Raw genomic sequence first — 15,655 nt, 5'->3', positions numbered from 1 at the left:
CTTTTGATCTTTCTGAAATATTTCATTTTAGGTCTGCATTTTTACTTCAGTATAAGGTAGTCTTGATTTATTATCAGCACCTGTATCAAACACACAGCAAGAAAGCGGAGCTGATGAAATAGCAGTTGTAATATGACTAGTGGCAGTCACCCCAGAAGCTAATGCTATTGTGAGATTGGCAGGATACCTCGCTGAGACAACATTTATGATCAGATATAAAAATATTTCATTTGGATTTGTGGATATTATAAAATTACCTCAGATGCCAGTTGGTTTGGCATAAGCAAATGTACAAACAGGGAAACAGTCATGATATAAATCTGGTCAGTGTTTTGTTTCATTATTTTATGAACAAATCAGGAAGCAGAGGCAACTTCAGATTCATTTTTTTCCATAGACGGAAAGTAAATAAAGTTTATAGGTCCCTGAATTGTAAAAAATAGGTGAAAGATTTCTGAACGTGTTCAAGTACTGTTAGAAAGGTAACACTTGTGATATGACCTGAAGAGGCTGGGCTCAATGAGCACATACCTATCTGTCTATCTAGAAAGCATGACTGAGACATGGTAGCCTTGTAAAATACTACAACCGTACTAGAATCCCAGCTATGTACTTCTGGAAAGGAAGAAGTCTCAGGTGCTGCGTTACCATATATTGACTCAATAAATTCTGAGAAATCAGTAAAGTGTGTCTGCTTGTAGACAAGAATTCGTTTAAGATGCTATTTTTTTTAATGAAGTTCAACTGCAGCAAATATTTTTCAGCTTGGATACTGTAAGTGCCTTTAAAGACAAAATGAGAAACAGTAGATATTGGACTATTAGAGAAAAGTATTAAACAGCCTTATCAGATTTTCAGCAGTTGGATTGGATGGACACTTTCTGAAAAAAGTCTTGGCCAGTGTTTCAAATTGTCTGAGTTAATGTCGAGTGCTAAGAGCTAGAGAGAGTTGTGTTTTAATTGTTGTCCTCCCTCATTATTGTTTCTAACAGCTTTAAGGATTTTTACAGAAGTTTATCAGCTGTTGTGAATGATAGATTTTAAAAATATTGTAATGCCCTTATTAGCTTTGTTCTTATGTTTAAACTTCTTATAAATTAGATGTTTATTATTTTTGTTTAGGAACAATGGTTATTACCACCAGCATTTCTGGATGGGTTTATATTATTTGAATCCTGATGATGGCTTTGTTTGGAGCGATGGATCTCCGGTGAGTGGTTTAATTATTCACAGCTGTTATTTTGCATTCCCTGTGTTTCTCAACTGTGTGTGGTGGAGATGTCTGTGTGTAATTTCATGTTTAATCATAATCCTCTCCTGTGTCATGTTCTCTTTAGGAAAGCTTATGAATAGCTTTTCATGGCTTGATTTTTTTGACTAAAAATACTGATTTTTTTATAAGAAAATGTGCATTTAATTATTGAGAAAGTTAAATTCATGTAGATGAAAAAAAGGAGATATATATATAATTGAGTATATTGAGTAAATATAGTTTATTATCAATACATATATATATATTCAGTAAAATAGTCCATCATTAGTATTTCTCTTCTTTGCTAATTAGCTCTTGATCTGAAATGACCTATATTCCATGGAGCTGAAGGCAATTTCTTACGCCAGTGTAGAAAACTGTAGAAACAAAAGTGGTTCTAGAGATGAGGTTGCATTTCATTCAAGGTTGGTCAAAATATATTGATGGAAGTTTACCATAGAGAAAACTGAAATTGGAATTCATACAGGAAAGTTAGAATTAGAATAACAGTATTTTTGTGAGTAAAATTCCAACATTTTTGTTGTGTCTCAGCAATGGCCTATTATTTTACTTGTATAGGATATGTAATTAATTTAATAGCAACATGTAGCATGTATCATTGTTGTTAGATAGATGAATTTTACAGAATTTATATCCTGAAAAAGATGTCAATATTCTTCCAAGTGTGAAAAGAAAAAAGTTATCTAAGCTGTGGTCCAGTTGCAATCTGAAAACAAATTTGAAATGTCAGCATTTGCAGGGGGAAGTTCTAGTTTCCTCCTATCTTACAGACTGACAGTAGGAACAGATTTTAGGTGTGTCTTTTGATGCTGTATCTTTCTTATTATCTTGCTGTACACCAGAATCCTCACAAAACCTTTTCTTTCATAGGTGAGGTATGAAAACTGGGGCTTTGGAGAACCCAATAATTATCAAGGAATTGAACTTTGTGCAGAGATCAGTGGCGATTCCAGTATGCTTTGGAATGACAGGCACTGTGATTATCTATATGGATGGATTTGCCAGATAAGAAAAGGTATTATTGCTTCCTTCTGCGTATTATTATAATAAGAAAGGATTCTTGGTTGATTTTTTTTCCCTTAACTTTGAGAAACAAAAATTTTCAAAATGTGTTTATCAGAATGGTTCCCTGTGGAAGGTGAAATATGAAAGTGGCATAAGGATTTACCACTGTATTTGAAGATACAGAGCCTGTGTGGCACCCTGCTGGGAATTCTTACTGATCTTTCTCTGTGATTTCAGAAAGAACAATGTGATTCCTCAAAAATAGGAAATGTTACTTTGAATATTTATGTTTACGTCTCAATCCATGCTTTCTCCAACAAATGGTATTTTGTGTTCTTTTTATTTTTTTTGTGAGTTGAGCTTCAAGTTATAAGAAAATGGTTCACAAATCAGTTCACATACTTGAATTTTTATATGTGAAAACTCCCTCTTTTACTTGGCTTAGGTGCTTGGCTTGGCTTGGCCTTGGCTAATTGAATCTATAATTGCAAGATGCAGCCTGATTTGGGGATATTTTATTTTACTTTGGCTGGGTTTTGTTATTCATTTGTTGATTTCTTGCAAAGTCCTCTCGAAATCTAATTTTGGATTCTTTTAATTTTCTGAAAACAACAAGACAAAATTTGTAATTTAGGGAAATTCTGAGTTCCACAAACAGCACATCTAACTACCTTTGAGTATTTTGGAAAATACTTAGTTAAGCTTTTTACCACATTCATATATTGGGAGGGCAGGGTGCAAAATAAATATGCCTTCTTGGGTTATGGACAATAAACCATCAGATCTGCTTTATGTTGGTAAAAGGATTTCTTGGACAGAGAATATTTTATTAAGTGCCAATATCTATAAGACTGTTCTTACCACAAAGTAAATGGGTAAACCTATACAGTGAGAGATGTCCTGTTTTAGAAATTGTTTTCCTGAGATGCTGATGACCTCCATGATGCTATCTCTGTCATGCCATAACCAAAACAACTAGGGGAATTCTTTAGCATGAAATCTTCTTGTTAGAAAGAACCAGTTAATTTATTGGCAGCATATCTTTTTCCAGTGGGATTTTTTCTATGGAATTTTTTTAGAAGCTCTTTCTTCTCAGAGAAGATGGAAACAACATCACTCTGGTAGCTGTGGCACCATGGAAGAAGATCACCCAGCTTCATTCATGCTATCTCTGGTTTAAGCCAGAATTTGTGTATACATGACCTGGGGAAAGGAGGGAGGGGAAGATGAGCGTTAATGCTTTGGGACATGAGGTTTTCAGCATCCAGTGAATACCAAATATAATTACACAATTCAGACAAATTTCAAGGTAATTTATAATACCTTGTGCATTAGGGATAGCTTATATTTAGAGCCTAAGGGAATAAGAATATGTATTTAAATTTGGCTGAAAATAAGAGATGTAGGCCACTTAATTCCCTCTAGATTTTGATGTTAAATCCATTGCTAACACTAAAATTCAATGTCAAGAGAAAAACTTGCCCATCAGTCATGGTAAACACTTTCTCTTACAGCAGGAAGTGTACAGTCCTAATAAATATTTTTTTTTCTTACAGGAGCAAGTGTAAAGCCTGAACCAACAGAATCTCCTGCACCCAGTAAGTGTTATTGCTTTTACTTTTTGTGTGTGTGTGTTTAAATGCATTTTTACAATTCTACTAATTAGAATATTTGTACCTCAGGAACAATATAGTTAGCTTAGTATTTATTTTACAGAGTACACGACTACTGAGGATGGATGGATTATACATGAAGACAAACATTATTATTTCAGCACAGAGAGTGTTCCTATGGAAAAAGGTCGTGAGTTTTGCAAAAAGAACTTTGGAGACCTTGCTGTCATCGAGAGTGAAAGTGAAAGAAAGTTCCTCTGGCAATATGTAAGAAAAATCACTAATATTATGGAATAAATTATCCAGAGCAAGTGATTGTGGGCACAAATCTTTTTCAACCTGTTGTTTTCCCTACAAGTTTTATGAAAGCGAAGTCAGTGAAATTCCAATGACATTAAGCCAGATGAAAATGAAGGACAAATCCAAGTCTTTTCTTAGATTGTTTCCTGTCTGAGACAGGGTCTAAGTTGGTCCAGGATTTTTTACAGAAATAAGCACAGTAAGCATTAAAGAAATCATTATCCGCTTTTAAATTACACAATGTGGAAGTTACACCATGTTAGCAGTGAATGATAGAATCATAGGCTTTCCTGAGTTTGAAGGGAACGAAAAAGATCAAGTCCGTTATATCTATCTGCAACTGCTTATGTGTTAAGGTAAATCTTAATGTTTAATTTTAATTAATCTGTGGCTTCATTTTAGCAAGAAGTAAGTTGAGCTACAGTTCTGTAATGCAGGTGGGTTAACTGAAAGTGAAGGTCAACAGAAAAACTCAAAGTATTAAGTAGCAAATCAAAACCAGCTATTAATTTACATGCAACTCTCAGAAGATTGGCTTTTGAACTTGTCAGTATATCTGAGTTGTAGCCTACCTAGCAGCATCTTTTTGGTTCTCAAGTTTGCCCCTTTGCCACCTCGTATGGATTATAATTATGAGGGAAAAACTTGAGTCATGGATTATGGTCAAAGAATTTTTAAATGATGTTTCCTAGGTGACTGGGGGTTAGTTACCTGTTTGCTGTCTTGAGACCAACTTCTTTAAATCATTAACATGCTTAAAAGTCAGATTTGAACTACTTAAATCTTTTCCTAAAGTGGCTGAAAAGTGTCAGTGAGATGACACAAGAGCCTATATTAACTGACATCCAAATTGTAGGAGGGTTTGTTTCTTGCAGAGTATTTGCCAGATATCTACCACAGAGGCTGTGCAAGAGTTGATGATTTCACTGACTTTCAAGTAAGAAATGATGATATAGTAACCAAGCTTTTTGGCCAATGGTGAAGTTGTCTGAGGACTGTCAGCTGTGAGCTGCTTTAACTTTAGCATTGTAGCTAGAGGATATAGCAACTCATAACCCCTGTTTATAAATAGTATATTACTCATTATTAACATAACAGATTTCTGTGATAAAAAGAGGAAGTGTATACAATTTTAATCATTATATTCTAGATCTTGAAAAACGGCAAAGAGGATTCATATTTCATTGGTTTACAACTGAGTGTTGATCAAAAGACAAGGTAGGTCAATGAGAACCATCAAGCTTGCATTGTGCTTTGAAATCAAGAAAGAAGAAATCTATTGAGCAGAGAAAAAAATATGAAATGCTTTTATGAAATTGTGGCCTATCAAAGTGAATGAGAATGTTCTCGTGTTTTTACTCTGAATTCCCTGGGATTGGTATTTCATGCTTGATGGTTTTGGTTATGAAGGTTGTAAAAATGTATTCTGTATTAAATATATCACAGTGCATCATTACATTTAATCCACTTTATTTTGAATCTCTCTTCTTTTGTTAGGCATACTCACCCTACTAATAATACTGTTGTTCTATATTTTTTATGGAATGAAAAAAGCTTGATTTGAAATTTGCCCTGCTCTGTTGACTGCCTTGCCCATACTCCAGTAAAATATAGCTAATATAAGGAATTTTTAAAAAATAAAAATTCCCTGTTGATACTAGTGAATTTTTTTTATTTAAGAAAGGATCAAATCCTTTTATAGTGACCATAAGATGAATATGTGCTTAAGTGAAGTAGCTGGTGTGTGTGCCTGAAGACATAAAGGGCTCTCTGGGCATCTCTGTCAGTTGCAGTCCAATAGATATATATCTTCACATTAATATTTGATTGCCTGGCTATAATTTTTTCTTGATGGTTTAATCTACACTGATGTACAACTTTTTCAGTATTTCTATTTTACCTTGTGGGGAGGGAAAATTGTCACAGGAATTGCCTTGTAGGCGGTTTGTCATGACCTCACAATTTTTCCTCTGCATGGGGAAATGATTAAACATTTGGTTAGTGTTATGACTAAAATCTCTTCTCTGTAATAGGCAAAGTGAATGTATGACTTGGTGGGAAATGGTGAGCACCTGGGCTCTCTCATGCTGAAATAGTGTCTGGCTTTCATGTTGGCCTAAATGGTGATTTTGGGTATTATTCCATCAGCTGCAAATTGTCAGTGTATTGTATAAATTCAGAGTAAGCACAGCTTCAGCACACATCCCATATCTTTGCACAGACAGTATGTTTAGTGCAATTAGCAGGGAGGCAAATTGGTCAAACATTACACCTTAAACTATGAGCAGCTGTATTAAACATGCTGGAGAATAACTTTTTCTAACATGGAAGCAGTCCTACTTATATGCTAAAGAAATGTTTTGTTGAATTGTTTTTCTTAAGCTGGATGGATGGCACCCCAGTGAATTATTTGGCATGGGCACCACATGAACCTAACTTTGCAAATAATGATGAAAACTGTGTAGTCATGTATAAGAATTTAGGTGAGTTCTCTGTCATTGTTACTGAATTTCATTGTTTGTGTGTTTGTGTCATAACTTTTTTCTTCTGAGAGGTGAGAGGTACCCATTCTTTTCTTCTCTCTCTTTTTTTTTTTTGTTCTTTCCCATAATGTTGTAGTAGAAGACCTTACTATTATACTATTACAGGACTTAAGACTCCTGTGTTCCTGTGTTTACCTGAAGTCTAACATGAGGAAGCACTAATAGAGGTCTGTGGTTATGACTGCTATACAACTGTTTTATATTTTTTTTATTAAAATTGGCCTAGTATGCCACTACAAAATTGATATCTCTAGTACCTATTTCTACACTGCTTTCAACACTGTAATTACAGTGTGTATGAAGTGGTGTATTTATCCTAGATGCTGTTACAGGATGAAAATAAACTGAGAGACTCTGAGGATTTGATCTTGTCTCTCAACTTTTTTTTAGAATGAATGAAATTGTTTTTGATTTAAACAATGCTGACTATGGTGTCATACAGTTCCACATTTATCTTACATTCAGGATTTTGGAATGATATAAACTGTGGTTATCCAAATCCCTACATATGTGAAAGGCACAACAGTTCCATAAACTCAACAGTTCCTCCAACAACAGTTTCAGCTCCAAGAGGATGTCATCCAGCTTGGCTTTCCTTTCAGAACAAGGTACCATAACAGATAAAGAGCATGTTGGGTGTTTGGCAGAACGTTAAATAGAAAGCAAAGGAATGATTTAATAATACTGTTTCTTATTAGAATAAAATATTATTTGTTCCAGAGAGCTGGTTGACGCCTACGCGCTTTGCTTTGTTTGCCCATCCACTATTTTGCTTTTTAACACTTCATTAGAAGTGGTGTATAAGCATATTTAGTTGTAGTTTATGAGAGTCATTCTCTAGTCATCTCTTCAAACCTTTTGATATGATTTTCCTAAAGAATTTAGAGAGAGTTCTTGAAGTATTGACACTTTGATTTTAACCAAATCATAATGTTCTTTCAGTAATGAATATATTTTGTCTTTCTTGACTTTAACACTGTGATATGTTTTGTAGAGTTAAATAAAAAATGAACAACAAAAAACAGGCAGACTAATACCAGTCATGTAGAATTTACCAATATTAGTTGGCTGTCTATAAAAGTCAGTTTTGCTTATTACTATTTAGCAATTTCAGATCAAATCTATTATATGTCTTGTTTAGCAAAACATTTTCTTGAAACATTAAATTTTATGTAGAAAATGGACCAGCACAAAAAGCTTGCTTTAAGTTGAATGTGTTTTTTTTCTAGATAAATCTGTTATTTTACTGCCTTTTCACCATCCTGCTTTGCTTGAAGCAGTGATTTTCAATCTGTAAGAGATGTTGGAGTAAAGATAATATATGGAGAATTTGTTCATGTTTTAGTGTTACAAAATATTTGGATCTACAGAAGATGAACGTGTCACTTGGCATGCTGCACGAACAGCTTGTATGAATTTAGGAGGAAACCTGGCCACTATCTCTAATGAACAAGTGCAAGGTACTGTGATTAGTTCTATAGCAACTAGATGAAATGGCATTTAATCTTTACAGGATGCCTGTTGTATTTGTATAAATATGGGCAGCATTTGAATGATGTTTGCACATCTGATTTGGGTTCCAAAATATACAGTATTTAGAAATTTACAGTGGAATCTACACATGAATCTACAGAATTCTGATGTTGGCTTAGATATGTGTGTATATTATCTTGGCAGCCAAAATAATGCTTTGTCTGCCAGCTGGACCCAGCACGATCCATTCCAAGTGATGTAGTTTCACTAGGGGGCATTAACTCGCTGCGTGTCTTTCCATATTAACTCAAGCAGAACACCTTTGGGATTAGAACTCTCTGTCTCTGGGCTGTTTGGGGCAGAGGTTTGACTGCTCATACACCTCCCCACAACTCACAACATAGATGTTCTTCTTTTCCCTAGAGAAGTTGATTTTAATGATCACAAGAGCCACATCGGTGACTGGGGGAGATGAGCAGAGGGAAATTACCCCATGTTTCAATAAACATGGCACACATTCAAATTAAAAATTGGGAAAGATTTTGATAGATGGTAATAACACCCTCTTTTTAGCAATACTGTTTTTTACTTTTATACTGCAGTGACGAGAAACAAATGCTGCACACCACAAACTGTTTGTGAACTTAAAAGAGCATACTGAAAAATCAGCTACTGTAAAACAAGTCATTGTTGTAGTCTGAGCAATTAACTAGTTTAAATTTAGACTGCTAACATGACTTTAGCACTACTTACATTTTCCACATGTGAAGACATGAAGAATCAGATTTTCACTTTTCAAACATAGTTAAATCCTTATCTGACATAACCTGCAGAATAGGTTTCTCAGGTGGTTCATGCACAGGGCTTGAATTCTAGATAACAGAGAAATGACCAATAAAGCTATTAACAGAGAAATGACCAATAAAGCTATTAGCACAATACTATTGTTATTACTGGCAAGATATAAAAGCTTGAATTCCTGTTACAGTTCCTGGCAGATTGACAATATTAACATTTGGCAAAGAAATCTATAGGTCTTATTCCTGGAAAGGTAAGTTGCATTCATTTTAAAAGACTAAGGCAAGGTGAATGGTTGGTAGAGCAGACAGTAATGTAAAGAAGAGTGAGGTCTTAATGTTGACTAGCAATTGGCAAAAGCCGTGATACATTTATTTTAGCACAGTCTTTGATACGCTGTGGTTTAGTGGGTTGATAAATGCCAGCTGACCTAGCCTGCTCTGTTTTTGAGCTAGCCACACTAAGATGCACAAGCACCTTCCTGGACTGTGCAAAGCTGTGGTAATCGATTCACTTGTGATAAACAGTTCTGTTGAAACTCATTTTAAAGCATCTCTCTTGTGCACTCTGCTCCCTGTTATGGCAGTGCAGGCTATTACCCAGGTATTCCATTGTAAGAGGAAAAACATTTGCTGTTACAGCTGCAGGCAAACAAGTGGTTGGTGCTCAGTTGTGTTGTCTGTATGCTGCCACAGTGGCATAACCACACTGGTGGGATTATCAGAAATGTATGGAATCTACATGGCTTTATATTTCAAAATCAATTGTAGGACTGGGATTTAAAAAAGCCTTGAGACATTTTAAAAAGCATTCCTGTCATGATTTCGGGATTCATCCCTGTACCAGGTTAGATACTTAGCTGAAGTATCTAGCACAAAGCAACAGCTTTATATGTGATTCCCTGTTTATTAAACTAAAAAGTCAACTCCTTTTCATCTTACCTGTTTGTTTCGTCAACAATAAATTGTTCTGTATTTCAGAAAAATACTTAAGCTCTCAGAGGCCTTACACCTGGGTTCAATTACCCTTCATTAAAAGTATCTTTTTTTTTTCTGTCTCTCTCTCTCTTTTAAAACTCTAGCTTTCCTCACCTTTCATATGAAAGATTTTGTTACTGACACATGGATTGGATTAAATGATATAAATCATGAACTGAGGTTCCTCTGGACAGATGGAACAGGAGTTTACTTTACAAACTGGGCCAAAGGCTTTCCATCAGGACATATGGGTTTATACTCATATGATGGCCAGGTAAATAACAATCACAAACTGTCCACTGAAATTTGATTTTAGATTACATGTAGGCATTTGCTGGGATTTGAGACATGTTTCTGTTCGACTTTCTAGTTTCTTGATTACTATGATTACTTACATATCTAAAGAATGTAATAACAGCACTGTCCTCACTGTTATTTTTCTTTTTTCATTCCCCCCCCACCTCCACCTGAAACCTGGCATTTTTAAACTATTATTTAAAGTGGTTTACATGGTGCTACATATTTCATTGGTATAATAGTTAATTGCAATCCTTCTTATACATGTCACTCACAAATCGAAATAGAGTGAAGGGCTCTGAGCCCTTGCGAAGTTGCTGTATTAGCTGTTGATAGGATCTGTAGAGTGCTCATACAAAGATTACTTTCAGATTTCAATTTTCTGTGTCCATGAAGGCTGCATGGCACCTGTGTTTGTCCTGCCTTTTCTAATTAATACACTTTTCCAAAAAGATGGTGGGATTCCTGCCTTGTGGCATTGCCCCAAAAATGCACTGAATGAGCACATCCTCCTAGTCCTTTGACCATAGTTGTGCCTGAACTTCGAGGGTTTCTCAGTTGGCATGCAGCTTGCAAGAATCATTTACAGGAAAACCTTCCCTACTGTTCATGCAAGCAAAATTTGTCATTCACGTTTGCAGGAAGGACATGTTTCTGTAAAAAGCTAGCCATTCAGGCTTTATGGGGAGAGAAAAAAAAAAGCAAAAAACTTCCCCTATTTCTCTGTCGTGCAAACTGATCTGATAGGTCACAGAGTCCCTCTCTTTAATCTTACATATTTGTATCTTACATCTGTGCTATGGAACTACAGCATATTACAATACTAGCTATATTTCTCTTGAATGGAATTCTTACCATAGAAGTCTTAGTTTTATGTACAATGTCCTTTTCCTTTTTTTTGGAAGCATCACCTCTGAGCTTCTTATCCCTAATGGAGGAGGAAAATTTGGGACAATAAAAATAGAAAAGCAACCTTAAAATGTTACTTTTGGAAGGAGCAGTATATATATGTATATATATATATATATTTTTTTTTTTGGTGAAAACTAGCAGGGTTTCTATGAAGTCATCTGTGAAAACTAGTAAAGCCCCTATTTTATAAATTTTAAATTTATTTTTACTTGACCTCAGCAAAATAAGAACTTGTCACAGTTAATAAAAAGTTCTACGAAACTGTTCAATTGGAAAGATTTAAGTCTTAATGCATTTCACTTGCAAATGAAGTTTTTCTCTGTGCATCTCGTCCTGGACAGCAAAAATAACTAAGAAAATGGAATAAAATAAGCATGGATGTTCCATTGCACAAAACCATTTGTAAACAAAAAGCCCTCTGCATTAGTCACTCTTCATTCAAAATGTGCTAGCATAAATTCTAGCCATTGAGTCCATGTAAGGGAAGCTGAAATGTACAGCACACTGTAAGGGCAGTATGTATTTATCTGTATAAGCGGCTGACTTTGAGCTCGAGCAGTTCTAATTTTGCTGTTTTTGTGGTATTACAGCTTACAACACTAGATTTAAATAAGGGACTGATATATCAGAAATGTTCCACTGCCCATTGAGGGTCTTTTTTTTTCTTTTTTTGTTCTTTTTTTCCCCTGGGGCAAAGTTTAACACTCTTTTCTACAAAAGTTGAAAAGTTGATTTAATTTCTCCTTAACTTGTTTGTGGCTTTCCTTCTCTCCATGCTGTATGCCTGGGGATGGGAGGATGCCAGAATTTCTTTGGTCTGCCCGTTCACCCCAGTGTTGTGCAAGACAGAGCAACTTCAAGAAATTTGAGAAGTGCAAGAGGAACAGAAACTCCACGTCATTAAAAACTTATACTATTCAATATTACAAGGATTGGAGAGTAAAACTACAGTATTATTTTTGTCTGAAGATGTAAAAGGGGGACAAAAGTTTCTTATTAGCATTTTCTAGTTATTTCTAACTGATTTTGTATCTTTTTGCCCCAAGGCTGATTGTGTTGTCATGAGAAACAATCCTGTTAAGGAAGCAGGGAAGTGGGCTGATGAGAGTTGTGATAACAACAGAGGATATATATGCCAAATTAATGCAGGTACTTGTGTTTTCTTTTAAACTATAATCAAAGCTCATGAGTTTTCAGGCTTTTGCTTGTGTGTTAAGTGTGGATTTCAACACCATTTCACTCCCAATAAAGATACATCCACAAATTGTTTTTCAGGCAGGAACACAAGGGTCATATTTGTCAGACCAAAGGTCCAGTTAGGGTCTGCTCTCAGCAGACCCTTACCAGTAACTGCCATGTTATTAACTTCCTGAGCTGGAATATGTATCTGCATGTTTGTGCTTAGTATGACCCTTAACATGATATTTGTTGCATGATTTTGTCTGCCGTTTTCTGAACATGTTGGGTTTCAGAACACATCCTGGAAAATAATGAATTGTACACACAGCATGAACTGTCTGGAGTGTGAATGTTACTCATCCACGTTGAACTTGAACTAATTTACCTCTAGAAAGGAAATTAAAACCAGTGGAAACCTGGATTTAAATATCAGATTGATTTGTAAGGGCTGGTCTGTTACGGAGTTTTCCTTTGCTCTGGCAAAAAATGAAAAATCTGTCCAAAACAGCCAGTCTCTGCAAAACACTTTTGTTGAAGATAAAAATATTAAAGAAATTGTGACCTACGCTAATCCATTTCAGTAATACTGGGTTATGCAGAATGCTCCTTTACTCTGTGTCACAGGTTGCTTTAATTAGCTCCTTTCCTTTCAACAGTTCCGTACTCGACTTTTATTACTGATGCTGGCTTAAAGAATAGCACATCTAACCCATGCTAGTCAGGGAATATGAAATGAAGAAAAGAGGCAGGTTGCTTTATCCTATTTTCAACCGCAGTCAAATCATAATCACCTTTAGAACAAATATATGAGCCTTTATCTCTCCTTTATTTTGCAGATGCTGAGCTTCTCCCTTCTACAGGTACAGACCCATCGAGCATTTTCCGATATGGTAACAGTAGTTATTTGTTCATCCATACCAAAATGAAATGGGAGGATGCACGAAATAACTGCAGACGTGATCAGTTTGATCTTTCCAGCATCTTAGACCCCTACAGTCATTCGTTCCTGTGGCTGAAGATATTAAAGTATGGGGTGCCCATGTGGATTGGACTTAACAGTAATGTGGTAAGAACATCAGACTGGCTGAACATGATGCTGCTCCTCTTATGGACAGCTCAGAAAATGCAAAGTCTTATTATCTTGTTTTACTTTTAGCTTATTAGTTTATATCTTGGTCCTAAATACTTTTATGTACTGTCAGATTTATGGGTTGGGATCTCTCCTCTTCCATTACTCTGATTAAATTGTATATAGCGGACATATTTTTCACACTTGTTTTATGACATTAAACTCTGTGCACTTCCAAACAATACATTTTAGGCTGGCATTTGGAAATATTTCTTTGTATAGATAGTGCAACGTTTGCTTTTTGAGATAAAATCCACAAATTTTAAGATGTACAGTGAGAATCACTTATTCTAAATAACAACATTTGTTTTTCAGAAATAGTTAATTGTTTTACCTCATTTTATTTTACTTCTCTGCCCTGTCCTAGTTCTTTGATACATTGATACTTTCTGGATATTAAAACGCACCACTTTTTCTGCTTGGCACAGGTTCTTGTCATGCATTCCCTCCATTTGGCTGAGCACACAAAAGAAATACAAATTAGTGAACATAATACACTCCTTCTTAAATAAATAAAACATTCCCCAAACCTACTCAACTGAATGATTCCATTGAATTCACAAGCTTAGGGGGGAGATAATTCAGTTTAAAAACTTACTTTAAATTAAAAAAAAAAATACATTTTTTGAAACATGGGGGAAAACAAAAATTACTCATCAGAATTTCACCCCTAAAAATATTTATATGAAATGATTACACCCAAATTAACAGTTTTTTTAAGTTCAAAATTAATTCAGTGTCGCTTCCTCTGTATTTCCTTTTGCTGAAAAGCATTTGTTGCTCTGCTGTATTTCTCAATGAACAGCTGCTTGTCACAACATAAATTTAAAAGTCTGAGCAATTTGCATTTGTTATCGATTTTCTAAATGAAAACTTCTGGCACAAGCATCTACATAGACATTTGACTAACAAAGAAATGGTTAATGCTTAGGGTTTAATCATTCCTGTTGTTTTGTTTTTAGACTAATGGACGTTATGAATGGATTGATAACTGGAGAATGAAGTATACTAAATGGGCTGAAGGGGAGCCAAAGCAGAAAATAGGCTGTGTCTATCTAGACATTTCTGGAGCCTGGAAGACAGGATTCTGCAATGAAAGTTACTTCTCTGTTTGCAAAAAGAACGATGGTAAGAACTTGAATCAAACCATTGTAATTACAATGATGAACTGTTTAGAGTTCATTGTGCTGGGTGGTATGCTAATATGTATTTAGATGCCGTGTTTCATTTCAAGAACTAAATAGATGAAATGATTAAAATGTAATTGGTTTGAATGGGGCTGCTTTCAAATGAAGGCCAACACTTATTACCAAACTAGATTGACTGTGAATAGCCATCACTTTACATTATTAGTTATATATATATATTTCAATTTTATTCCAATATTGTGTAAGCATGCAAAACCAAAAATCTTCAAAAATCCAAATGTAGTGACTATGGTCACAATGGTGCGGTGTTGAAGGGGGAAAGGCTGAATGACCAAGACATAAACTTACAACAGAGTGTTTACTCATAGCAGCTTTCCAGGTTTTCCCTTTATAACTGAATAACAAATTACAGATAGGACTGAAATTTTCAAGGACACTCCTTCAGGTCTTCTCTTCTGTTTTTGATCTGAAACTCAGATTGCTCTCATATGATAATGCATTCTGCATTCCACGATAGTAGATCACAACCTGTATGACTAAGGTCATATGGCCCCTAATTCAGCAAATAAGTCAGCTGTGATTGTGGGTAAAGAGTAGAGCTCAATTTAAGAATATGTCAAAAGATAATAAAAGTATTACCCTCTCTCTTTCTCTTCTCCCCCTCCCCACCCTTCCTTCCTTCCTTCTTTTCTTCCTTCCTTCCTTCCATCTGTCTTTCTGACAGTTCAAGCTCCCACTGAGCCCCCTCAACTTCCAGGAAAGTGCCCTGAATCAGAAGGACACCAGTCGTGGATCCCTTTTCGAGGTCATTGCTACTACATTGAATCTTCATCTACAAGAAACTGGGCCCAGGCATCTTTAGAATGTCTTCGTCTGGGTAAGTATCTTCAGTCGAAAAGCACATCTTTCCGACATGCTTTTCCTCCTGTGGGAAGCTGAACATGTGATGTGCATTTTGTGACTTTGAAGATGGTCCAAGTGTTGGCCCACAGCACAGTTCAATCCAAT

The 15,655-nt window shown here is 35.5% G+C and overlaps 1 protein-coding gene across 1 annotated transcript in view; it reads left to right on the top strand.

Annotated features, from left to right (window-relative positions):
• Positions 1–15,655, top strand: part of LOC118247482 (macrophage mannose receptor 1-like) — a 57,376-nt gene that overhangs the window by 33,526 nt on the left and 8,195 nt on the right. Inside the window, exons 14-26 of the mRNA XM_035545505.2 lie at positions 1,123–1,210; positions 2,144–2,288; positions 3,835–3,876; positions 3,995–4,158; positions 5,342–5,409; positions 6,574–6,674; positions 7,200–7,342; positions 8,080–8,194; positions 10,087–10,256; positions 12,238–12,340; positions 13,207–13,436; positions 14,462–14,627; positions 15,372–15,524. Coding sequence (XP_035401398.1) covers positions 1,123–1,210; positions 2,144–2,288; positions 3,835–3,876; positions 3,995–4,158; positions 5,342–5,409; positions 6,574–6,674; positions 7,200–7,342; positions 8,080–8,194; positions 10,087–10,256; positions 12,238–12,340; positions 13,207–13,436; positions 14,462–14,627; positions 15,372–15,524 — 1,688 coding nt within the window. The remainder of the gene's footprint in view (positions 1–1,122; positions 1,211–2,143; positions 2,289–3,834; positions 3,877–3,994; positions 4,159–5,341; positions 5,410–6,573; positions 6,675–7,199; positions 7,343–8,079; positions 8,195–10,086; positions 10,257–12,237; positions 12,341–13,206; positions 13,437–14,461; positions 14,628–15,371; positions 15,525–15,655) is intronic.

The sequence above is a fragment of the Cygnus atratus genome, chromosome 2, assembly GCF_013377495.2.
Source record: "Cygnus atratus isolate AKBS03 ecotype Queensland, Australia chromosome 2, CAtr_DNAZoo_HiC_assembly, whole genome shotgun sequence".
Lineage (NCBI taxonomy): Eukaryota > Metazoa > Chordata > Aves > Anseriformes > Anatidae > Cygnus > Cygnus atratus.
The sequence above is the reverse complement of the archived record's forward strand: the minus strand, read 5'-3'. Positions and strand labels throughout refer to the sequence as shown.